This window comes from Heptranchias perlo, chromosome 13 (assembly GCF_035084215.1).
Source record: "Heptranchias perlo isolate sHepPer1 chromosome 13, sHepPer1.hap1, whole genome shotgun sequence".
Classification (NCBI taxonomy): domain Eukaryota; kingdom Metazoa; phylum Chordata; class Chondrichthyes; order Hexanchiformes; family Hexanchidae; genus Heptranchias; species Heptranchias perlo.
Window position 1 is genome coordinate 69776392 of NC_090337.1, and position 27187 is coordinate 69803578.

The following is a 27187-nucleotide window of genomic DNA, read 5'->3' on the forward strand; positions in this document are numbered from 1 at the left end:
CACGTCACCATCACTCACTCACACGTCTGTACTTTCTCCCCTTATAGGAGAAGAGAGCTCAGAATGGACAGGAAAGGGCGAGGACTGGAGGGGGGGCCGCAACAAATCGTCATCCTCACAGACATGGAACAGGAGGCGCTGGAGCTCAACCCTCGAGTGCCCGTCCATCGGGGACGCCGAGACTGGCACCCGACAAACATCTGGTGACAGAACTTTAACATTCAGCACACACAATATGAATTGATGTTAACATGTCTTGCCATCTTCAGCACCTCAGTATGCTCATCATAACATGACACATCTGTGATCATGTTTAATATTGCCTTCTGTTCCCTTACAGGGCCTTCAGCGACCGCTGTGATGGCGGAGGGCGATTCCTCAAAGGACCTGCCAGCCTCTGAGGGGGCACCGTCACATCTTAGCGAGCCGTCCACCAGCGCAGATACACACACACCTCGGTGGGCCCTAGTAGTCAGTTAGTTGGGTTGGCACCTGGTGAGTTACCACACACATGTGAGCACGAGCAGACACTGGTGGCAGGGGCAGCTGTGGAGAGTCTGTGTCGGTGGGAGCACTCCTCTCCAGGCTCTGCTCAGCTGGACACAGATGCTGAACCCTGGGGGCCATCCCTTAAAAGGAGAATGATCGAGGGGCAGCAGCACATTTGCGAGGTGCTGGAACAGGTGCCACGTGCACTCTCCACAATCACGCAGAGGATGGAGGAGACCAACTCCTGCATGAGTGGAATGGTGGCACAGGTACAGGAGGGAATCTCTGAGATAGTGTTACAGGGACATGAGGGCATCTCTGAGATAATGTCACAGGTAAGTGCGGGAATGTCTGCGATGGAGGGAAGGCTAGCCTCCATTGAGCTTCAAGCACGGCTCACAAATGAGTCCATTCAGGCCCTGACAACGGCCGTTCAGACTCACAGTGAACAATATTCTGCTGCCCTAAACAGGCCAGCAGATACACTAGCACTGGCCTTACAAGGCTTCATGTCCTCCAAACTGTTGTCCAGCAGGGTGGTAGGAGTGATGTGGACCTGTCCCAGGGGAGGGATGATGGTGAAAGGGGACATGGAAGTGAGGACGCCACTCAAAGTGCTCCCTCGTCTCACCCGTTGCCCCCTCTCAACCAGTACCCACAATGCTGCTCCTCTCCAGGTGGCCGAGTCTGGTCCTGCACAGGTGCAGGAGGAGCAGTCTTTGGAGGGGCCCTCACGGGCACCAAAACCCAGAGGGCGTAGGCCCAAAGCATCTAATCAGTCAGGGCATGAACAAGAGCAACCTGCCACTACCTCTGCTGCAGCCACAGGGGATGCACCACGTAGAAATAGTCGGAAGCGAAAGGCGAAGGTTTTGTAAGCACGAAGGGGATGCACAAGGGTATTTGACGGTTGGTCATGTTTTTTATTTATATTTGCTTTTTGTTAAACTCACATTAAATATTATTGTCACAATTACTGCCACGTCTTTCCCATTTTTGACTGGTTTCTGTAATAGGGACCTTTCATGAGGTTCACCATGAACGGCGACACTTGATGCCACCCATTGGGTCACTCTACAGTGGGTGTGTGTGTAGTTGCAGTGGGGTGAGGGCGGGGGGGCTGGTGTGGGTGCTGCTCGATCCAGGTGGTGAGGACTGGACTCTTCACACTGTCTGATGTCAGGAGAACCGTTCACATGTCAGTGACTCCCTGGCCTCACGAGCAGCCAGTTGAGCCGTTGCTCTGCCCTTAGGTTGCTCCTCCTCCTCCTCCTCCTCCTCTATGTGGGTGGCAGATGTGGATGGGGCCTCCTCAAGCGGTGCCCCTCTCTATTGTGCCGTGTTGTGCATGTGTCCCACTCTGTCTGGTGCGTATTGAAGCGCTCCCCCAGAATGATCAAGGCACCTGAAGTGCATCCTGAGCAGCCCTATACCATGCTCAATTGTAGACCTGGTGGCAATGTGGCTGTCGTTATATCGACGCTGTTGCTCGGTGATGGGGTTCCTCAGAGGTGTCATGAGCCACATGTGCAGAGGGTATCCCTTGTCCCCGAGGAGCCAGCCCTTGCGGGTGTTTGGTGCGTGGAAGAGGGGGGGATGTTGGATTCCCGGAGGATGAAGGAACCGTGGCAGCTGCCAGGGTATCTGGCGCACACGTGAAGGAATCTCTTGAGGTGGTCGCAGATGAGCTGAGTGTTGAAGTAGTGATAGCCCTTCCTGTTGTTGAACATGATGTGGAGATGCCGGTGATGGACTGGGGTTGACAATTGTAAACAATTTTACAACACCAAGTTATAGTCCAGCAATTTTATTTTAAATTCACAAGCTTTCGGAGGCTTCCTCCTTCGTCAGGTGAACGATGTTCACCTGACGAAGGAGGAAGCCTCCGAAAGCTTGTGAATTTAAAATAAAATTGCTGGACTATAACTTGTTGTTGAACAGTCCTGGCTCGTGTGGCGGTGCTCGTATTGCTATATGGGTGCAATCGATTACACCCTGCACCCGTGGGAAGCCAGCCACAGAGTGGAATCCCACTGCCCTCTCCGTCTGGCTGAGGTTGTCCATGGGGAAGTACTTAAACTAGCTCAACAACTGTGTAAATGATAATCCCACCGGCTTTAATTGCCGGTGGCACTTCCGCATTTGGGAGCGTGCGCGTACCCAGACGCATCAACAGGGAACCCAGAAGTCTGCGGGTTGGAGCTGGTCTCCGAACCCAAACGGGATTTCTCTGATTTTTGGAGCCCGCCCCCAATGGACCTGCAATTTTCCTGGAAAATCGAGCCCACTGACTCTGGAACTGAATCTGAGAGCAGGACTCGCTCAATCTGGAATTGAATTGGGGAGCACGACTCATTGGTATCTGGAGTTGAAATGTTGCTAACTTAACATCTAATCTACTTCTAATTGCCAGGAGAAGTCTATCCGTTGCATTCCTTCCTCCTTCTCTCTCTCTTCCCGTTAATGTTCGGTACAGGAACAGTGATGGTGATAAGAAGCCAGCATCCTCGATGTTAATTCAATTTCAAAGATAAGGAGCCGAGCGATTTGATAATCAGAGATACTGACGCAAAATTGTTTCTTGTCGCTTAATAAATCCAGACAATGGGCACATTAACTTGCAAGTTGCTGCAGTAATACAAAAATACGAGAAGGATTAGTCAGCAAGAGTCAGGCTGCCAGTGGTGAGGGGACAGGTTTGCTGGCAGGAGAGCTGTGCCCCAGTACTACTAAATGAGGTGTGTGGTGCCTGAGCTCGCAGAAAGATGAATCACCCAGTCACAGCACCTCCCACTGAGAAAATGCTAAGAGCAAGAAGCCTTCAGTTCCTGAGATCCTTCAGGTCATTGGTCCTTGGGAATGGGGAGCTGTTGATCAATACCCACTGACCCATCACACTGTTGAGTCAATCACTTAAGTTGGAGCTTCCAGTTAAGAGTCTTCCTTACTCTCCCCAGATCTGTATTTTCATTGGACTTATAATCTAAATCACATGTAAACATCTGCACAGATATTGAATATTTTTATGATCTACCAAAGTAAGATAAATACAATAAATGCCTTTCTCTGCATTTTGATAAAGGCTTCAATGCATTTGTAGGAGTGAGTTAACACTCCTTTCTAATATCGCACAGTGCAAAATCCATCCCCGCCACCAATCAATCTTTGCCCAACAATTAAAAGGACATCGGGATTTGGTTGTCAACCCTCCAGGATTGTCTTGGAATCTCCAGCAATTAAAGATTAATCTCTAGGACACTGCTGCCAGCAAAACCCGGGAGAAAAATCATAGGGGTATCAAAAAAATTAGTGATTATTTTCACTTTCCTTGAAAACTTTTGTTTATTAGACATAAACATATTGGCAATGGGACATAAGGCTGTTTGACCGACAGTGAAACAATCATCCAATTGGGTACAGGAGAGTCTGTTCACTTTCCAATTGGCTGTGCGCTGGAAGGATGGACATGGTGGGCGACCAATGACAGGAGTGTGGGGGCGGAGCAGTTGGAGGCAGGCGGTCATGTGATGAAACCTCCAGGATTACGCCCAACCAGAGTTGGCGACACTAATCAGTTGTGGGGGGGGAGGGGTGGTAATTTTCATCGCTTGGGCAGTAAACTACCAGTGTGATTTCCTGCCTGTTATAGAAGCCGTCTGATTTTCAGTACCATCGGTGAAACAGCTAATCTACCAGACATGAGGCATTAGGGAGCGTCACGCACTAGGGGATGTGCCCCTCGTGGCCTGGGCCTCTATTGGGGGCATTAGTTGACCTTAGTTGACCTTCCCCTAACCCCCACCTCCTATCCCCCACCTCCCCATTTACTGGCTGCTGCAATTCTGCCATCAGTACTGGGATGGTTTTCCCTTGAATTTCAGACTTACATATATATAAAAAATGGGGAGGTGGGGGATAGGAGGTGGGGGTTAGGGGAAGGTCAACTAATGCCCCCAATAGAGGCCCAGGCCACGAGGGGCACATTCCCTAGTGCGTGACGCTCCCTAATGCCTCATGTCTGGTAGATTAGCTGTTTCACCGATGGTACTGAAAATCAGACGGCTTCTATAATTCTTCTATCTCAAGTTTGGGTACAACTAACATTGGGAGTAAGTAACATCCAACTGATGACTGTAGTCCGACAGTCTTCACTGGCTATCTTTCAACTGATTGAATTGGTTCTGACAGCCTCCTGCTCTGCCTTCCGACTGATCTGACTGGTTGAAAGTGACAACATCCAATCTCAGGTGAAAAAAGCTGATTCTCCCCCGCCCCGTGTGATGGCCCATCACACTGACCCATGTGCAAGGACAGCTTGTTGTCCACGTAAAGCACTGGCACTTTTAAAGATGCCCAAACTGCTGTGCTCTACACAAAACAGCCTCTGCCTGCTCACGGGCCTGTGCCAACACAGTTCATAACCCGGCCACTAGGAGGTGCAGGCAGACAGCTTGGGGAATAACTCTCATTTTCCCTTCACAAAGCTCCAACTTAAACCCCCTTTGCCTGTTCTGGGATTCATTTTGATTTGGCTTGATGTGGGTATTTTTTTTTATAACCGAAATAGTCTCAGAAGGCCTGTTATTTGTTGAGAGACTCACCTCAGGCATGATACACAGGCTAATTGGTGAGAGGTTATTTACCCCAGTAAGTAACCCCAGTGAGTTTATAGGGTTTCCTTCGAAGTGTCAGCCCCGAGCCTGCAGTAAATAAAAACCCGGAGGAGGTGATATTTACAATATGTAACCCTGTGCTGTTAACAACCTTCCTACTTCCAACTTCACTACTCCTTTGATCCAATGCCAGGATTGCAATTTGACACGCCTTGCTGGAGCGCTCGAGGACTATGTCATTTGCAGTTATTACTTTCTTCGGGAGGCACTAGCTCGAAACAAAACTGGTGACAGCACTCCCTAATCGTATGCTTCCATTTACCATTAGCTGGCGAGCACGGGGAGGAGACGGAGAGCAGGGGCATTATTCTCAGCAGTATCAAAACATCTCTCTCGCATTATTGCTTGGGTGGTTAACAGTATTATACTAAAGCAAAAGATCAGCTGTGAGGAGGGTGGTGGAGGGGGGCAGGGGTGAGGCCTCAATGAATAATCGCTTCTTTAAGCCAGTGGACCGTGTGAAATATGAACATGGTTTTAAATCATTTTTGCCTGCCCAGGGAGGTCCAAAAAAAAGTGAGTGAGAGACGCGTTTCAGTTCAAAGTTCAGCTGCAGTGGAGGCAGGGCTCAGGATATGAGGAGGAGTTAGTGGCAAAGGGCCCAGGGGCCAATCTCTCCTATGCAACATTGCAGAGCGAGGGGAGGAGAATGGGAAGTCAGAGCCACTGGCGCATTGATTCACTTACAGGTTGGCCTTTGGAGTCCACTCTGTAGAAATTTTTAATTCTTGTTTTGTTTTTTTTCCTTTCTTACCACTTCTGCAGGTCAGGGCAGCTGGGTAAAAATGTACTGAGGAGTCAGTCACTGACCCATTAGTAATGACTGCCTGCCGCCACAGGATCACTATTGGGGCCACTCAAGTCATATCCGTGGGATGGAGAAATCCGGGAAGGTGGTGCTGCAAACTTTGTGGCCCAACTGCGTAAAAGTGTATCACACAACCTTAAGGGCATGGCAATACTGAATAACAGACAGACTGAGGTGTGGCACGTGGGAATGGCACATTGAGCTGGGCTCAGAGAATGAAAGAATGACATTTTATAATCCAGATATTCTTTCAATCCTCCTCTGAAGGCAGTGGCTTACGCTGGCATTTGTATCCCTCCAGTTTTTAGCCCAAATGGTTAAGCTTAAGATTTGAGCCCGGACAATAAGCGTTGATGGGATCTTCCACTACTGGAGAGGGGAGCATCCCAGCTGGGTCTAATGATGTCCTCACCCAACTTTTACACAAACACGCATACACAAGCATACACACATGCACGAGATACACACACACACGTGTGCTTCTACAGACAAACAAGCATGAAAACACACAAGAGCATATACACATATAAATCAGTATATACACACACAAGTGTATATACTTACAAAAGTGTGTACACACTCACATGAGTGTATGCACTCACACGAGCATACATGCACACACAAATGAGCATGTAAACACACACGAGCATATACACATACACACACACACAAGTATATATACACACACACACACAAACACACACAAGTGCAGACACACACATGAGCATATACACACACAGATACGAGCATGCACAAATGCATTCAAACATAAAAGCAGGGAGGATAATGAGGCAACAAATATTGAATGACATTTCTCCCCCTAGCCTAAGCACACTGGAAAATCTGTGGTGACTATAACAAGACCACATCATCATGATCATCATCATAATAATAATCAAAGTCATCATCATCATCAACATCATCATCAATGTCATCAACAGCATCATTATCGTCTTCACCATCATCATCACAATTAAAATCATCAATATCATCTTCGTCAACAAAAACATCATCGTCATCAACATATCATCAACACCACCATCCTCATTAACATCACCATCATCATCATCATGGTCATCATCAGAAAATCACCATCAATATCATCATCAACATCATCAAGATCATTATTGTCTTCATCATCATGCTCATCAACACATCTTCATCATCATCATCAATATCATCATCATTACCAAAACCATCATTATCGTCATCACCATCAACAACAAGATCATTATAAAAAAATCATCAATGCCATCAGCAATAGCAACATCATCATCAACATCATCAAAGTAATCATCAACATCATTATTGTTATCACCATCATCATCAACATCATCATAATCAATATCATCATCAACGCCATCTTTCTCAACACCATGCTCATCAACACAATCATCTCATCAACATCATCATCGTAATCATCGTAATCATCATCATCAAATTCAACATCATCAACATCGTCATCATCACCAAAAATCATCATTAACGTCAACAAAAAGATCATCATCATCAGCACCATCAACATCATCATCAAAATCGTCAACATGAACTTCACGTCTTCACCTTCAGGATCATCATCAACATTATCATCGTCATCAAAATCACAATCATCAACAACATCAACAACATCATCAACATAATGATCAACAATATCATCATCATCATCATCATCGTCATCCTCAACAACTTCATCATCAGCATCATCAAAATCGTCATCGTCATCAACATCATCATCCACATCATCATCATGATCATCAGCATCATCAATGTCATCATTATCAACATCATCGTCATCAACATCATCATCACCATCAACATCATCACCAATATAATTACATCATCAAAATCATCATCATCATCCTCATCAACATCATCATCATCATCATTATGATCATTAACATCATCACCAATATCATCAAATTAATCATCTTCATCAACATCATGTTCATCATCATCCTCATCAAGAATATCATCAATATCATCATCATCGACATCAACATCATCATTATCCAAATCATCATCATCATCATGAACATCATCATCATCATTACCATCACCATCAACAGCATCATCAATGGTATCATCGATATCATTATCAGTAGCATAGTGGTTATGTTACTGGACTAGTAATCCGGAGTCATAAGTTCAAGTCCCTCCACGGTAGTTGGGGAATTTAAATTCAATTAATTAATTAATTAAAATCTGGAATTTAAATACTAGTATCAGTAATGGTGGCCATGAAACTACCGATTGTCGTAAAAACCCATCTGGTTCCCCAATGTCCTTTAGGGAAGGAAACCTACCGTCCTTACCCGGTCTCGCCTATATGTGACTCAAGACCCACAGCAATGTGGTTGATTCTTAATTGCCCTCTGAAATGGCCCAGCAAGCTACTCAGTTGAAAATCTCGCTTAAAAAAAGTCACAGTAAGAATAAAACCGGACCGACCACTAGACACCGGACACGACAAAGGCAAACCAAGCCCAGTCGACTCTGCAAAATCCTCCTCAGTAACATCTGGGGACTTGTGCCAAAATTGGGAGAGCTGTCCCACAGACGAGTCAAGCAATCAGCCTGACATAGCCATACTCACAGAATCATACCTTTCAGCCAAAGTCCCAGATTCTTCCATCACCATCCCTGGGTATGTCCTGTCTCACCGGCAGGACAGACCCACCAGAGGTGGCGGTACAGTGATATACAGTCAGGAGGAAGTGGCCTGGGAGTCCTCAACATTGACTCTGGACACCATGAAATCTCATGGCATCAAGTCAAACATGGGCAAGGAAACCTCCTGCTGATTACCACCTACTGTCCTCCCTCAGCAGATGAATCAGTCCTCCACCATGAACACCACTTGGAGGAAAAACTGAGGGTAGCAAGGGCACACAACGTACTCTGGGTGGGGGACTTCAATGTCCATCACCAAGAGTGGCTCGGTAGCACCACTACTGACCGAGCTGGCCGAGTCCTGAAGGACACAGCTGCGAGACTGGGCCTGCGGCAGGTCGTGAGGGGAAAACTTACTTGATCTCGTCCTCACCAATCTACCTGTCGCAGATGCATCTGTCCATGAGAGTATTGGTAGGAGTGACCACTGCACAGTCCTCACGGAGATGAAGTCCCATCTTCGCACTGAGGACACCATCCAACGTGTTGTGTGGCACTACCACCGTGCTAAATGGGATAGATTCAGAACAGAATTAGCAGCTCAAATCTGGGCATCCAAGAGGCGCTGTGGGCCATCAGCAGCAGCAGAATTGTATTCCAGCACAATCTGTAACCTCATGGCCCGGCATATTCCTCACTCTACCATTACCAACAAGCCAGGGGATCAACCCTGGTTCAATGAGGAGCACAGAAGAGCATGCCAGGAGCAGCACCAAGCGTACCTAAAAATGAGGTGCAAACCTGGTGAAGCTACAACTCAGGACTACATGCATGCTAAACAGCGGGAACTACATGCTATAGACAGAGCTAAGCAATTCCACAACCAACGGATCAGATCAAAGCTCTGCAGTCCTGCCACATCCAGTCGTGAATGGTGGTGGACAATTAAACAACTAACGGGAGGAGGAGGTTCTGTACACATCCCCATCCTCAATGATGGCGGAGTCCAGCACACGAGTGCAAAAGACAAGGCTGAAGCGTTTGCAACCATCTTCAGCCAGAAGTGCCAAGTGGATGATCCATCTCGGTCTCCTCCCAATATCCCCACCATCACAGAAGCCAGTTTTCAGCCAATTCGATTCACTCCACGTGATATCAAGAAACGGCTGAGTGCACTGGATACAGTAAAGGCTATGGGCCCCAACAACATCCCGGCTGTAGTGCTGAAGACTTGTGCTCCAGAACTAGCTGCGCCTCCAGCCAAGCTGTTCCAGTACAGCTACAAAACTGGCATCTACCCAACAATGTGTAAAATTGCCCAGGTATGTCCTCTCCACAAAAAGCAGGACAAATCCAATCCGACCAATTACCGCCCCATCAGTCTACTCTCAATCATCAGCAAAGTGATGGAAGGTGTCGTCGACAGTGCTATCAAGCGGCACTTACTCACCAATAACCTGCTCACTGATGCTCAGTTTGGGTTCTGCCAGGACCACTCGGCTCCAAACCTCATTACAGCCTTGGTCCAAACATGGACAAAAGAGCTGAATTCCAGTGTTGAGGTGAGAGTGACTGCCCTTGACATCAAGGCATCATTTGACCAAGTGTGGCACCAAGGAGCCCCAGTAAAATTGAAGTCAATGGGAATCAGTGGGAAAATTCTCGAGTGGCTGGAATCATACCTAGCACAAAGGAAGATGGTAGTGGTTGTTGGTGGCCAATCATCTCAGCCCCAGGACATTGGTGCAGGAGTTCCTCAAGGCAGTGTCCTAGGCCCAAACATCTTCAGCTGCTTCATCAATGACCTTCCCTTCATCATAAGGTTAGAAACGGGGATGTGCGCTGATGATTGCACAGTGTTCAGTTCCATTCGCAACCCTTCACACCAGACAAGTGCCAGGCAATGACCATCTCCAACAAGAGAGAGTCTAACCACCTCCCCTTGACATTCAATGGCATTACCATCGCCGAATCCCCCACCATCAACATCCTGGAGGTCACCATTGACCAGAAACTGAACTGGACCAGTGATATAAATACTGCGGCTACAAGAGCAGGTCAGAGGCTGGGTATTCTGCGGCGAGTGACTCACCTCCTGACTCCCCAAATCCTTTCCACCATCTACAAGGCAAAAGTCAGGAGTGTGATAGAATACTCTCCACTTGCCTCGATGAGTGCAGCTCCAACAACACTCAAGAAGCTTGACACCATCCAGGACAAAGCAGCCCCCTTGATTGGCACCCCATCCACCACCCTAAACATTCACTCCCTGCACCACGGGCGCACTGTGGCTGCAGTGTGTACCATCCACAGGATGCACTGCAGCAACTCGCCAACACTTCCTCGACAGCACCTCCCAAACCCGTGACCTCTTCCACCTGGAAGGACAAGAGCAGCAGGAACATGGGAACAACACCACCTGCACGTTCCCCTCCAAGTCACACACCATCCCGACTTAGAAATATATCGCCGTTCCTTCATCGTTGCTGAGTCAAAATCCTGGAACTCCCTTCCTAACAGCACTGTGGGAGAACCTTCACCACACGGACTGCAGCGGTTCAAGAAGGCGGCTCAACACCACCTTCTCAAGGGCAATTAGGGATGGGCAATAAATGCCGGCCTTGCCAGCGATGCCCACATCCCATGAACAAATAAAAAAAAGATCAATATCATTATCATCAACAACATCATCAACTACATTATCGGCAACATCATCATAATCAACAAAATCATCATCATCTTCATCAACATCATCATCTACATCAACAACAACATTAACATCATCACCAATATCATCATCAACAATATCATGATCAACATCATCATCATCCTCATCACCATCATCGTCATCATCAACAATATCATCAACATCATAATCAACATCATCATTATCAACAGCAACATCATAATCAATATTATCATCAAAATCATCAATATCATCATCATCAACATCAACTTAAACATCATTATCTACATCATCAGCAACATCATCATCCTCATCAATACTATCATCATCAAGATAATCTTCATCTTCGTCATCATCATCATCATCATCAACTTCATCATCATCTTCATCAACATCATCATCATCATCAAGGTCATCAACATCATCAATATCATCATCGATATCATCAACATCATCATTATCATCATCATCATTATCATCATCACCATCATCAGATATCATCATCAACATAATCATTAATATCATCATCATCATCACCAACATCATCATCAACATCATCATCATTACCACCATCATCAACATCATAAAGATCATCATCATCGACAACAATATCATCATCATCATCGACATTATCAACATCATCAGCGATATCATTAACATCAACATCATCATCATCTTCATCAACTTGGTCATCATCATCATCAATATCATCAACTACATCATCATCGTAATCAACATCATTAGCATCATCAACATCATCATCAACATGAAAATCATCAACATCATCATCATCTTCATCATCATCATTATCAACTTCATCAACATCAACATTAGCAACAATTACATCATCGGTAACATCATCATCATGAACAACATCATCATCAAAACCAACATCATTAACATCAACATCATAATCATCATCACCATCAACATTATCATCAACACCATCAAGATCAACATCATCATCAGCATTATCAATATCATCAACAACATCATCACCATTGACATCATCAACAAAATCATCAACATTAACTTCATCTTCGGCATCATCATCAATATCATTATCAACATCATCATCAACACCATCATCAACATAATAATCAACATCTTCAACACCAACATCATCATCATCAATTGCAACATTTTCATCAACATCAACATCATTATCATCATCGTCATCATCAATATCAATATCATCATAAACATCATATCATCATCATTCCCATCATCAACATCATCATTGATATCATCATCAACAGCATCAACATCATCACCGACATCAACATTATCATAATCATCATCAATATCATCATCATCTTCATCAACATCATAATCATTATCATCATTTTCAACATCATCATCAAAATCATCATCATCAACATTATCATAATCATCATCCATATCATCAATGATTATTGTCATCAACATCATCAACATCACCATCATCATTATCCTCATCAACATCATCACCAACACCATCATCAACTTCATCATCATCGTCATCACTGATATCATCAATCATCATCATCACCGACATCATCAACATAATCATCATCATCATCAACATATTCATCATCAATGACATCATCAACAACATCAACATAATAGTCATCATCGTCATCACCATCAATATCATCACCATCAATCTCATCATCAACATCATCAACAATATCATCACCATCATCATAATCAATGTCATCATCATCATCAACAACACCAACATCATCATCATCAACATCACCAACATCATCATTATTATCATCATCATCATCAAAACCAAAATCATTATCATCCAGTCCAAAAAACAACCGTTCACCACTACTCTCTGCTTCCTGTTACCTTAGCCAATTTCCTTCCATGCTGCCACTGCCCCCTTTCTCCATGGGCTTCAATTTTGATGACAAGTCTATTATGCGGCACTTTATCAAAAGCCTTTTGGAAGTCCATAGCCACCACCTCAACTGCATTGCCCTCATCGACACTCTCTATTACCTCATCAAAAAACTCAATTAAGTTAGTTAAACACGATTTGCCTTTCACAAATCCGAGCTGGCCTTCCTTAATTAATCTACACTTGTCCAAGTGACTGTTAATTTTGTCTCGGATTATTGTTTCTGAAGTTTTCCCACTACTGAGGTTAAACTGACTGGCCTGTAGTTGCTGAGTTTATCCTTACACCCTTTTTTGAACAAGAGTGTAACATTTGCAATTCTCCAATCGTCTGGCACCACCCCCATATCTAAGGATGATTGGAAGATTATGGCTAGTACGTCCACAATTTCCATCCTTACTTCCCTCAGCAACCTGGGATGCATCCCATCTGGACCGGGTGAGTTATTTACTTTAAGTACAGCTCGCCTTTCTAGTACCTCTTCTTTATCAATTTTTAGTCCATCCAGTATCTCAACTACCTCTTCACTTACTGAGACTCTGGCAGCTTCTTCTTCCTTGGTAAAGACAGAAGCAAAGTACTTATTTAGTACCTCAGCCATGCCCTCTGCCTCCATGCATAGATCTCCCTTTTGGTCCCTATTTGTTTCCACCCCTCTCTTACTACTGTTTTCTGTTTACATGCTTATTGAAGACTTTTGGAGTCCCTTTTATGTTAGCCGCCAGTCTATTCTCATACTCTCTCTTTGTCCCCCTTATTTCCTTTTTCGTTTCCCCTGCGAACTTTTTATATTCAGCCTGGTTCTCACTTGTATTATCAACCTGATACTGGTCATATGCCCCTTTTTTTCTGCTTCATCTTACTCTCTACCTCTTTTGTCATCCAGGGGGGTCTGGTAATAGTTGCCCTACCTTTCCTCCCTTATGGGAATGTAGCTAGACTGTACCCGAACCAGCTCCTCTTTAAAGGCTGCCCATTGTTCAATGACAGTTTTACCTGCCAATCTTTAATTCCAATTTACCCCTGCCAGATCTGTTTTCATCCAATTGAAATTGGCCCTCCTCCAATTGAGTATTTTTTATCATCATCATGACAAACATCATCAACATCAACATCACCATCATCACCAATGTCATCATCAACATCATCATCATGATCAAAATCACCATAATCTTCATCATCATCATCAACATCATCATCAGAAATATTATTACCATCATCATCATCATCAATATCATCATCATGACAAACATCGTCACCATCAATATTATCAACATCATCATGACAAACATCATCACCATCAATATCATCATCATCACAAACATCATCACCATGATCAAAATCATCATCATCTTCATCAACATCATCATCATCAAGTGTCCAGTTCAACCTGGGATAATGGCCAGAGAGAGGGCTGGAATCGATGGTGAGGGAACAGAGTTGGTGTTGGGATCTGAAGACAATGGCTTTGTTCTTCCCAATGTTTCACCGAATGGCATTACAAAAGTTAATTTGACACACGGATGTTAATACATTGCAATGAAATCACACTGAAACCAATACAGCTCAATATTGTGTGACAGTCACAATTCATCACCTTAAACTGGTCCCCCAAGTGACAGACCTCCACACAACTTGTCTTCAACTCTAATGTTAAACAGTCTCAAAATGCTCTCTCATGTACAACACCGTTTGAAATCAGGTGTTTTATCAGTTCAAGTTTGATATAGTCTGAAAATATCACACCATTAACTCCCAATATCAACACTTTGAGCATGAGCACAGCAGGCTCACTTTCTTCATTGATTCTCCAGCAGATGGGCTGCAAGGTTTCTCCCCCCTCCCACCCTTGCTTTCACACAGGGCCCTGAAAATGGAGACGTCAACAAATCAATTATTACTTTTAAAAAACACAAATTGAACCTGTTTAGTAGCATTTACTTATCACAGTACTTAGACCTCGACAACCCTAATCCTTAATAAAGAGTCAGATAATCACGGTGCTCGATAAATACTGATCTGAATGCTTAAGCATCGCTGTATTCCTTACACGTGCTGCCAGTTCTCTACTCACTTGTACAAGGCATCTCGGCTGAGTCAAAGTCTGCTCTGTAATAGCCGTTGCGACAGGAACACACACTGGATGCCTCAATCAAGGACCTGCTGTTGGCGGGGCACGGGGTGCATAGCCCACTGCCTTGGTTTCCCTTAAACGTTCCAGAATGGCAAGCTGGGAAAAAAAAGAGAAGATTACTTAACTTGCTGGCCAGTCCTGAAACAAGCCCAGATTTTCTGACTGCTCATTGAGTCATTTAGTCAGATTGTACCATGAGGCCTCAGAATGATCATAGGCCACATGGACTCATCAATCGTCATCTTACCATGAGTGAACACACTCATTAATGCTGCAGCGGGAAACCGTCCTAAAGGTAAGAAGATTTGAAAAGATTCAATGTCATTCTTTCACTTTGACATCTGAGAGTCAACCTTGTTGAATTTGGCAGATTTTTAAAAAAGTTGACTTGAAAATATGTTTTTAAAATTTTATCCTCAACTCTCTGACTGGACTTCAGCTTATTTTCCAGTTGCAGAGAGCAGCAAGGACTGACAGAAACCGAAAAGAACACAGTTTCTGCAGATCCCATCTCCCCGTCAATGGTGGGAAGGAGTTACACCTCATCTCACCCCCTCCTCCAGCTCTTCTCTCCTGATCAGTGATGTGGAGATGCCAGTGATGGACTGGGGTGGACAAATGTAAGGAATCTTACAACACCAGGTTATAGTCCAACAATTTTATTTTAAATAAAATTGTTGGACTATAACCTGGTGTTGTAAGATTCCTTACTCCTGATCAGTGGCATAGGTCAGGGTACGAGGTGCCATAGGAACTGATGGTCCTCCAATACATCGTCCAAATTGGACATTCATTCTGCGTGAGTCTGGGTAGTGCATTTTAGTAGACCATTGGCCCTATGAGACATCATATCTGATCCTAGTTCTGTCCTTACACAAATGCCAACAAGCACACGCTTGACAGAAGGAGTCTGATTTTTCTCATTGCTCGCCCCCAAACATGTTCGGGAATACTAAGGATAACAATAGTGCCTCATTGTCACCCACTCCAGCTGATATCAGCTAACTCAGCACACACTAGGGGCTCTCCTGCTCCATTTGGCTCAGTAACATGGAATGTCTTTCGGGTGAGACATTAAATTAAAGCCCCGTCTAATGTCTCAGGTGGACGTAAAAGATCGCATGCATTAACTGACCAGGATAGTTGGTGCTTCAGTGTAAGGGTGCAATAATAAAGGACACACACAGGAATGTTCAGCTATACACATACCTTGGGTTTGTACATCCTGCTGGTCCTGTAGGAGGAAATGAAGGATAGAAATCCCGAGCAGTGAAGTTCAAATTTGAGCATTTATTGCACGTGTGCTGCATTCATGTATGGTATTTTTATAATATCTGTGTACAAACGGCACATACAGGAATGTAATACGAGTGTGTTAAGCATTTGGACATGAACTTCATTGATCAGAATGTCTTCCTTTGAATGTCATAAGATGATTTGTCCAGTGTACCCATTAGTGTTTGCCATTCTCACAGCAATACTGCCAGTCAGTTAGTGATTAGCCTGGGCTCAGTCCTGAAACAGTCCAGCTTGGACCGATTCAGGTAAACAGGTCGAGCTGCAGTCACTCCTGAGTCATTTTTCATTCACACCGTCAGTGTAATAGATTTAAGCTGAAGTTTGAATTAATAAACAGCAGTTTCTCATACTGTCATGCTATAAGTATGTCAGATCTGCCAACTCCTGTCGAGGCCCCTGCCAGTGTTACAGCGCTAATAAAAAAAAACCTTCAGAATGTTTATTATTTCTCTCTCACATTCTGCTGAGTTCCTCACATGTCTGTGTCGGATTTCACCCCAAAAATAATCAGAAAATTTCCCCCCCGCCCCAACCCCTAACCGACACCTGCTGTAGAAGGAAATGAAAATGTAAAATGCTGGAACAGCACAGCAGGTCCTTCAACAGCTGAAGGGGGAAGGTGGGCTAGTACAGGGGAAGGGGGAAGGTGGGCTAGTACAGGGGAAGGGGAAGGTGGGCTAGTACAGGGGAAGGGGGAAGGTCGGCTGGTACAGGGGAAGGGGAAGGTGGGCTAGTACAGGGGAAGGGGAAGGTGGGCTAGTACAGAGGAAGGGGAAGGTGGGCTCGTACAGAGGAAGGGGAAGGTGGGCTAGTACAGGGGAAGGGGAAGGTGGGCTAGTACAGGGGAAGGGGAAGGTGGGCTAGTACAGGGGAAGGGGAAGGTGGGCTAGTACAGGGGAAGGGGAAGGTGGGCTAGTACAGGGGAAGGGGGAAGGTGGGCTAGTACAGGGGAAGGGGAAGGTGGGCTTGTACAGGGGAAGGGGGAAGGTGGGCTTGTACAGGGGAAGGGGGAAGGTGGGCTAGTACAGGGGAAGGGGAAGGTGGGCTTGTACAGGGGAAGGGGGAAGGTGGGCTAGTACAGGGGAAGGGGGAAGGTGGGCTAGTACAGGGGAAGGGGGAAGGTGGGCTTGTACAGGGGAAGGGGAAGGTGGGCTTGTACAGGGGAAGGGGGAAGGTGGGCTAGTACAGGGGAAGGGGGAAGGTGGGCTAGTACAGGGGAAGGGGAAGGTGGGCTTGTACAGGGGAAGGGGGAAGGTGGGCTAGTACAGGGGAAGGGGAAGGTGGGCTTGTACAGGGGAAGGGGGAAGGTGGGCTTGTACAGGGGAAGGGGGAAGGTGGGCTAGTACAGGGGAAGGGGAAGGTGGGCCAGTACAGGGGAAGGGGGAAGGTGGGCTTGTACAGGGGAAGGGGGAAGGTGGGCTAGTACAGGGGAAGGGGGAAGGTGGGCTTGTACAGGGGAAGGGGAAGGTGGGCTTGTACAGGGGAAGGGGGAAGGTGGGCTTGTACAGGGGAAGGGGAAGGTGGGCTTGTACAGGGGAAGGGGGAAGGTGGGCTTGTACAGGGGAAGGGGGAAGGTGGGCTTGTACAGGGGAAGGGGGAAGGTGGGCTTGTACAGGGGAAGGGGGAAGGTGGGCTTGTACAGGGGAAGGGGGAAGGTGGGCCAGTACAGGGGAAGGGGAAGGTGGGCTAGTACAGGGGAAGGGGGAAGGTGGGCTAGTACAGGGGAAGGGGGAAGGTGGGCTTGTCCAGGGGAAGGGTAAGGTGGGCTTGTACAGGGGAAGGGGGAAGGTGGGCCAGTACAGGGGAAGGGGGAAGGTGGGCCAGTACAGGGGAAGGGGGAAGGTGGGCTAGTACAGGGGAAGGGTAAGGTGGGCTAGTACAGGGGAAAGGGAAGGTGGGCTAGTACAGGGGAAGGGGGAAGGTGGGCTAGTACAGGGGAAGGGTAAGGTGGGCTAGTACAGGGGAAGGGGAAGGTGGGCTAGTACAGGGGAAGGGGGAAGGTGGGCCAGTACAGGGGAAGGGGAAGGTGGGCTAGTACAGGGGAAGGGTAAGGTGGGCTTGTACAGGGGAAGGGGGAAGGTGGGCCAGTACAGGGGAAGGGGAAGGTGGGCTTGTACAGGGGAAGGGGGAAGGTGGGCTAGTACAGGGGAAGGGGGGAGGTGGGCCAGTACAGGGGAAAGGGAAGGTGGGCTAGTACAGGGGAAGGGGAAGGTGGGCTAGTACAGGGGAAGGGGGAAGGTGGGCTAGTACAGGGGAAGCTTTCGTCCACCTTGACGGGTCCCATCTGTAAACGTTAAAGAGGGTGCCTGCCACTTGCTGGCTGGCAGGATTTTATCCGAGATCATTTGCCCACCATTTAATGGGCCATCATCTTCACAGATACAACTCTGCTAAGACTTCACTCCGTTCAATCGCAAACAGATGACAAAAGCAGACAACCGCCACAAAAGCCCTGTCACTGGTATGTGACGTCATGACGATGAAATGGGCTTTTCTCATTCGTCCTCCTTCGGTGCCTTTCATTCAGATGAAATTCTACTTTTCTCAACTATCCCTCAGAAGTTCAGGCGCCCTCAGGTACCTCATCTAAGTGAACGTTTATCATGAGTGAGCGTGGAGAGTCTGTCTCAGTAGGTTATTAGATTGTGAAGAGCTGTCCTCACATCAATCAGAGGTTCACTAACCAGCAGGGAGCCAAGGGATAGAGAGCAGAAGGCAGGAGGTCTGGTTGATTTTGCTCCGCACTAGCCAAGGGGGCTGAAACCAACTGCAGAGCCCATCCGATGCCCCACCTAACTAGCGCAGACCCCAACCTGCAACCTTCTGGTCTCTGGGGTGCCTTGCCAACTGAGATCACAAAGTCATACAGCACGCACCAGCACCAACCCACGAGGCCGTGCTGCTCCTTCTGTGATACACAGCTCGAGCAGGATTCTCCATTATCACCCGTCCCCAACCAGAACTCTTCATCCCCTTGAGCCTTATATGCCCTTGGACCAGGGAAGTGGTTTTGTTGAAAGCCACAATCCCGATATCTAGAGGTCAGTGATGACCCTGCCCGCCTGGCAGAGACCTGGCGGGCGAGCAGTTAAAATTGACCAGCTGATTTGCCCGCCTGGATCTCACTCTCTTCCATTTTCACCAAAACCGGCAGGGTCCTTCTTTACATATGCAGATCGCAGCCCGACGATGTCATTGAGACCCAACTGAGATTTTAAACTGTGACCTGCTGCTGCGAAAACCTGCTGGCAGTTACAAATTCCCCCCTCCCCCCAAATCTTTGGCTCTGGCGACTTACAGGATTTGGATGAAGTGCCACAGATACAAGGGGCAGCACATCGACTGAGGGTCAGTGGTAAGGGAGAGGTAGGCCAACTACCCCAGACCACCATGGGATGTCAACCCACACAATTAAACCAAATTTGCAATCTGCCTAGTTACTAGTCCAGCACTACAACCACTACATTAGTAACTCAGAGGTCACAAATTCAATCCCAATGTGACAAACTGAATTCAATAAATCTGGTAATTTGTGAGCTAGCACCAGAAAAAATAAACAAATGAATTCTGCCAGATTGTAAGTAAAAACCTAATTAGTTCATCAATATCCTTCAGGGAAGGGAACCTGCCACTTCTGCCTGGACTAGGTCTACATTGGAATCCAGTCCCACATAATATGATTGATTCTTAATGACCCCAGGGTAACTAGGGATGGACAATAAATATGGCCTTGTCAATGTTTCCCACATCCCAAGAACCAATTTTTAAAAATACATCTTCAAAGCAAGTAATTACTGTGAATGGTTTCTAAAAATATTTCTCAGCAAGCATGCTTTGTGTATGATCCCAAGAGTCATCTTGTGGTTTAGGGAGAGCTGCCTCCCTGAACACTAATACAAACACCAACCCAATTCTCCATGCTAACCATTGGGGTTTATTACACATGAACACGAATTCACATGGGATGAGAGATGGTGGACTGACTGTGTGTGGAAAGACAGTAATTCAATCAAGAGATTCTGATGATGCCCTGCACCAAAAGAGTGACTGTCTAGAGATTTAAAAAAGGCAGGAGAAAGCCAAGTCTGAATTAGTGCAGTCAATGTATAGATTTCCTGGTCATTTATTTTCCTTTCCAAAAACAAATTTAAAAAATATATCTTTTGCTGGAAGGTGTGCATGTGTGGACATAGGGTGAGGACATGATCAAGCTCAATGGTGATGCCTCCCACAGTCAAATAATCTGCCAACATCTCTTCCTGCAATGAAGAACGGCAACCTGGACAAGAGGCTAGGAGACTGTCACTGCCCACGGGGACAGCACAAGTCAGAACCTTCAGGAGATGAGGAGAGAATGAGATCGATCCCACTTCACCCTCCAAGAAACCTTACTAATGCCACAGTTTGAGTACTATGCACAGTTTTGGACTCCATACTATAGGAAGGATTTTGAGGCAATAGAGAGGCAACAGCTTAGATTTACCAGGATGCTGCCTGGCATGAGGAAATACAATTACGAAGAAAGCTATGAAAAACTGGGACTGTTTTTGTTAAAACAGAGGGGTTTTAAGGGGTGATTTGATAGAGCTGTTTAAAATTAAACAAATGTAAGGAATCTTACAACACCAGGTTATAGTCCAACAAATTTATTTTAAAATCACAAGCTTTCGGAGATTATCTCCTTCATCTGACGAAGGAGATAATCTCCGAAAGCTTGTGATTTTAAAATAAATTTGTTGGACTATAACCTGGTGTTGTAAGATTCCTTACATTTGTCCACCCCAGTCCATCACCGGCATCTCCACATCATTAAAATTAAACAGATAGTAGTCTGTCGGTTTCAAAACAAGAAAAAACAAAAGTCCCAAATCCTGGTATTCTTTTCTGTTAGTTCTTCGTAACAATCTCGGGGAGTGATCACAAGACACTACTCTTGTATCCACCTCAAGGCTAGGTAGGGTGGCCAATTCTGGGTGGTTCATCACATGACCTCCCACCTCCAACCGCCTCGCCCCCCCGTTCCCGCCATTGGTTGCCCAATACATCAATCGGTCAATAATCGCAGATACAATACCCACTATCCCCTGGGCTTTAGAAATTGCACTATCTGCTGCGCGATTTCACCAGAGCATGCATATGTTAGGGCCACATTGCGTTCTGGGTGTGCTGTGGCCCTGCTGTTTGTCATGAGTCCAGTCGGAGCAAAACAAGAGAATGTCCCTATGATTTTTCTCCTAGGTTGTTCGCTGTAGTGTCTGGGAGATTAATCTTTAACTCTGGGATACTCCAGGACAAATCCGGAAGAGTTGGCAACCCTAAGGTTAGGTGACCTGGAAGACTAAGGAACCTGAGATAGTCTAGAGGTAATGAGGCACTAGTTCCTTTAAAGATCCAATGATTCCTTATCAGACAATCCCAATGTTAATTATTTTCAACACTTAGGAGGTCGTGTTGTGAACTGAGGCTTCTGTTCGACACCTAACTGCTACTGGAGAACAAAAACCATTTGATTAACTTGCGATCAAAGTCTAACTGAGACTTTGAACCGGGCCCGCCATCTGTGGCCACCATGATTGTGTTCCAAAGGGATACCACAAATTTAACATTACACGCACTCTCAGGAAAACAGGTCCTAATTTTATACATTAACCATCTCCCAATTCATTATGATACCAACAAAATTTAACAGTCAGGCACAAGAGGTCAGCACCAAATGTTGCAACAACTCTGCAAAAATTCTTTTTAAAAAATTAATTGAACAATTGGGGGATAGTCCCTAATCGGATGAAACAGTCTATCCTGCATAGATCAGGGTAATTCCCCCTGGTGCCCCGGCCAATACTTATCCCTCAATCAACACCTAAAACAGGTTATCTGATCATTTATCTCATTGCTGTTTGTGGGATCTTGCTGTGCGCAAATTGGCTGCCGTGTTTCCTACATAACAACAGTGACTGCACTTCAAAAGTATTCCATTGGCTGTAAAGCGCTTTGGGACGTCCTGAGGCCGTGAAAGACACTATTTAAATGCAAGTTCTATCTTTTTCTTTTCATCTGTCTGGAGCCCTGTTAACTTCAGACACAAATCTCGGAAGCCGCCACCAGATCAATTACAGGGTTGCTTCCAAAGCACAAAAAACATTCAGGAATGGTGTGTGCTCTACGTACAATCCGCAGCCTAGGACGTGCCCCATATCCACTGGTTAAAGTTAAATCACATTCAGACTGTGGGATGTTAATGTCTACACTTCAAACATACTTAAACCCATCAACACACCTGCGTTTGGTAAACCATAACAGACATTAATCTCTCAAACTTCTACAATAGGCCTTACTCCAATCTCCACTAAACCAGAGTGAAAGTGCAGGAAATGTTCCAAATTAAATTCACGCATCAGTAAAAGGTTTTGCAGTATTTTGCCAAGCTGAAGGGAGGTTAATAGACTGACCGTACACATTCATTATATCATAAATGGATTAGCACTGTTGCCCACACAGGTAACTTCAAAGATATGCTTTGTGTGCGTCTGCCAGTGTGGGGAACGTTAGACTGCTTTAAATTCCCAGGGCTTAGTGTGCAGTGGGATTCTGACTGAGGCGTCCTCCCCTCTCATCGATCAATCATGAAGTCAGCCTTGTGACTGAAGCCGGTTAGGGTTCTTACCACAGGACGAGGAGATTATTACATCGGGTTTTGATACAGCTGTTCAGAATTGGATGATGACTCGCAATTCAGCTGCGTCAGCTTCACAAGTGTCAGCAGGAGCTCAGTGGTAGAACTCTTGTCTCTGTGTCAGAAGATTGGGGATGCAAGTTCCCACTCCAGAAACTTGAGCCCATAATCTAGGCTGACACTCCAGTGGAGTGCTGCATTGCTGGAGGTGCTGTCTTTCAGATGAGACGTTAAACTGAGGCCTCATCTGCCCTCTCAGGTGGATGTAAAAGAGTCCACGGCCATTATTTCATGGAAGAGTTAGCTCCTGTGTCCCAGCCAATATTTACTCCAAAACCAACATCACTAAATCTCATTGCTGTTTGTGGGACCTGGCTGTGTGCAAATTGGTTGCTGTATTTGCAACATTGGCTATTCTAAATTGGCTGAAAAGTGCTTTGGGATGTCCGGTGGTCATGAAAGACACCGTATAATTACAAGTCTTTCTTTTTGAAGCCGGCCGGAGCAGCTCAGTGTTCCCAGGTCCCTTTCTTGGTTCCCAGGTCCCTTTTTTCCCTCACGAACTGAGCTAGAAGAGATTCATGGCTGAATGCAGGGACAAGGAAGCCATTTGTTTGCAAATGGAGTCAGCTTCAACCAAGGGCAGGTCTGGAGAGCCGGTGGGAGCAACACCCAAGAGATTTAAGAATTGGCGTCAAGCCAGAGCATTTCAGTAGCCTCACGTTGCCTGTAATACAGTTGCACAGTGTGATAAAAGCTGGTACTGGTAATTGCAAGATTAAGAAAACACTGATATTCTTGAATTGGCTGATATCCAGCGCTGATAAGTATATCAGTCTATTCCCAAACAGCACTCGCAGGAAACCGCTGGAGGATTACAGCCAGCTCCCAGCTCTTTGAAAAGCTTGTTGTGCATTCTGCAGCTCCCTCATGAAGATAATTCAGTATGTTCATCTCGATTTCCTCCAGAGCAATCTGCTTTTTAAATAGACTGCTACAAATTTGACTGGATTATATATTCAACTGAATTACATCCTTATAAAGCCTTTCTTATGAAAATAAGCAAGCTATCTGATCAAAATAAACTGCCTCATTTAACATTGTGGCGTCTTATTGCATCTATTCATTTTAAGAAGCAATATCACTTACTTTTGTTTTCATATTCATCCCAAGTTATTAAAGGGACATTACCTTCAAGAAAGATTTGAACAATATGATCTGAAGCCAGATCTGCGTTTATGAAAACTATTTTTTTTTCACTGATAGTAGTAAGCAGAAAAGGCAGCCTGACATTATCAACACTGTCGCAGTAATGTGTTTTTGCTGCAATCTAAATAACTTGTACTTGCAAACAGAAGGGAAAAAAAATTGGCAAATGATATTTTAGCTGAAGACACATCCCCTTTAATTCAATCGGTTTAATGGAAGAAGGTTTGTGGAAAGATTTGATCTGATTTACGCTGTTAATATTATGTGACATTCGTAGCCAAATTCACACTCAGGCCGGGATTCTCCTGTGGGATCCTGTCCCAAAGTGGGCAGGATTGGGGCAAAGGGTGACGGGCAGTCTGGGTAGTATGGCCTACCAGATTTCCCTCCACCCATCAGGGCCATCGGCAGCTATTCCTCCCCCGGCCTGCCATGTACAACAGGCAGTGGGGCGGGGGAGACACGGCCACTTTCCCTCTGCTCACCCTACAGCTGTTTACAAGGGCTGCCATGGGGAAGGTGACAATTGGGAAGTGGTGCTCAGGGCCCTGAGGTGCCAAAATGAAGGGGGTGGGCCTCCCCTCTCTCCACTCCGCCTCAACGGTCCAGCCTCAGCCGTACATTCCCCTAAGAGGAGAATCCTGGCCTGGCTCTCCAATGCCAAGAAATGGTCCTCACTGCCAGCTCCAGACTACTTTGAGAGGCGACGAAACGCTGAATTGTTAAAAGGACCGATGTCAACATGTTAACGCACTTCACAAGTGTGTTAAAAAAGAAAGGAAAGAAAGAATTGGCATTTACACAGCGCCTTTCACAACCTCAGGACATCTCTAAGTTCTTCACAGCCAATGAAGTATTTTTTGAAGTGTAGTCACTGTTGTAATATAGGAAATGCGGCAGCCAATCATTACACAGCAAGATCCCACAAACAGCAATGTTTTAATGACCAGCTAACCTGCTTTAGTGATGTTGGTTGAGGGATAAATATTGGCCTCCCCTGCTCTTCTTTGAATAATGCCATGGGATCTTTTGCGTCCACCTGAAAGGGCAGACGGGTCCTCGGTTTAACGGCTCATCTGAAAGACGGCACCTCCGACAGTGCAGCACTCCCTCAGTACTGCACTGGGAGTGTCAGCCTGGATTATGAGCTCAAGTTCCTGGAGTGGGGCTTGAACTCACGACCTTCTGACAGAGGCGGGTTACCATGCATACACACAGGAGATGGATGAAAAGACACAGTCCCTGGTGTAATAAAGTGGTTGCAATGGCCAAATCCACCGGCCGATGCTAATGGTTGGTGCCAGGTCAGCTGATCTCAGCTCAGTTAGCGGTGGTCACACTCCCTCATGCCTACACTAGAAGTTGGAAAAATCAGCCTGGGTTTATCTGGTAGGTGGCATCTGCTGGAAAGTGTAAGTGAGGACAGAATCAGGCTTCTAGTTATGCTCCTCTCGGGGGCTGTTACTGTAAGCCTCACATAAATAGGTACTTGGATCAAGTAACAAATTTCAGCCAACCCAGAACCCAGTAGTCTGAGCCTCAAACATCCACCATCCCTATCCTCAACACGGGCTCCATATCCCAAAACCTCCCTTTCAAGATCTTTGTCTTCAAATCCCTCTAGTCATATCACCTCGCCTGCATCCAATGCCCTACTGACTCTGGGTTACTGCTTGATGCCAACTCCTTGCATTACCATCAGAGACCAAACTTTCAACCACAGAACCCCTGAACTGCACCTTCTGACCTTTACCCCGCCAACAAAAGCCTTCACTTACCCTTCCCCCCCTTTATCATTCAGCACCCGCTTCTCTTGCTTATAAAACTCTCACCAGCATTTACATAAGAACATAACAAGAGCAGGAGTAGGAGTAGGCCATACGGCCCCTCGAGCCTGCTCCGGCACTCTATAAGATCATGGCTGATCTTCGACCACAACTCCACTTTCCCGCCCGATCCCCATATCCCTTCGATTCCCCTCGAATCCAAAAGTCTATCTATCTCAGTCTTGAATATACTCAATGACTCAGCAACCACAGCCCTTTGGGGTAGAAAATTCTAAAGATTCACAACCCTCTGAGTGAAGAAATTCCTCCTCATCTCAGTCCTAAATGGCCGCCCCCTTATCCTGAGACCATGCCCCCGAGTTCTAAACTCTCCAGCCTGGGGAAACAACCTCTCAGAATCTACCATCAAGTCCCCTCAGAATCTTATATGTTTCAATGAGATCACCTCTCATTCTTCTAAACAGATAATATAGGCCCATTTTACTCAATCTATCATAATAGGACAACCCTCTCATCCCAGGAATTAATCTAGTGAACCTTCGCTGCGCCATCTCTAAGACAAGTATATCCTTCCTTAGATATGGAGACCAAAACTGTACGCAGTACTCCAGGTATGATCTCACCAAAGCCTGTACAGTCGTAGTAAGACTTCCTTACTCTTGTACTCCAACCTCCTTTCAATAAAGGCCAACATTCCATTTACCTTCCTAAGTGCCTGCTGTACCTGTACACTAACTTTCTACGTTTCTTGTACAAGGATACCCAGTTCTCTGGACACCAACATTTAATAGTTTCTCACCATTTAAAAAATATTCTGCTTTTCTATTCTTCCTACCAAAGTGAATAACCTCACATTTCCTCACATTATACTCCATCTGCCACCTTCTTGCCCACTCACTTAACCTGTCTATATTGCAGACTCTTTGTG

The 27187-nt window shown here is 45.8% G+C and overlaps 1 protein-coding gene across 1 annotated transcript in view; it reads right to left on the reverse strand.

Annotated features, from left to right (window-relative positions):
• Positions 1-27187, reverse strand: part of LOC137331693 (ephrin type-B receptor 1) — a 514964-nt gene that overhangs the window by 170685 nt on the left and 317092 nt on the right. Inside the window, exon 4 of the mRNA XM_067995660.1 lies at positions 15232-15387. Coding sequence (XP_067851761.1) covers positions 15232-15387 — 156 coding nt within the window. The remainder of the gene's footprint in view (positions 1-15231; positions 15388-27187) is intronic.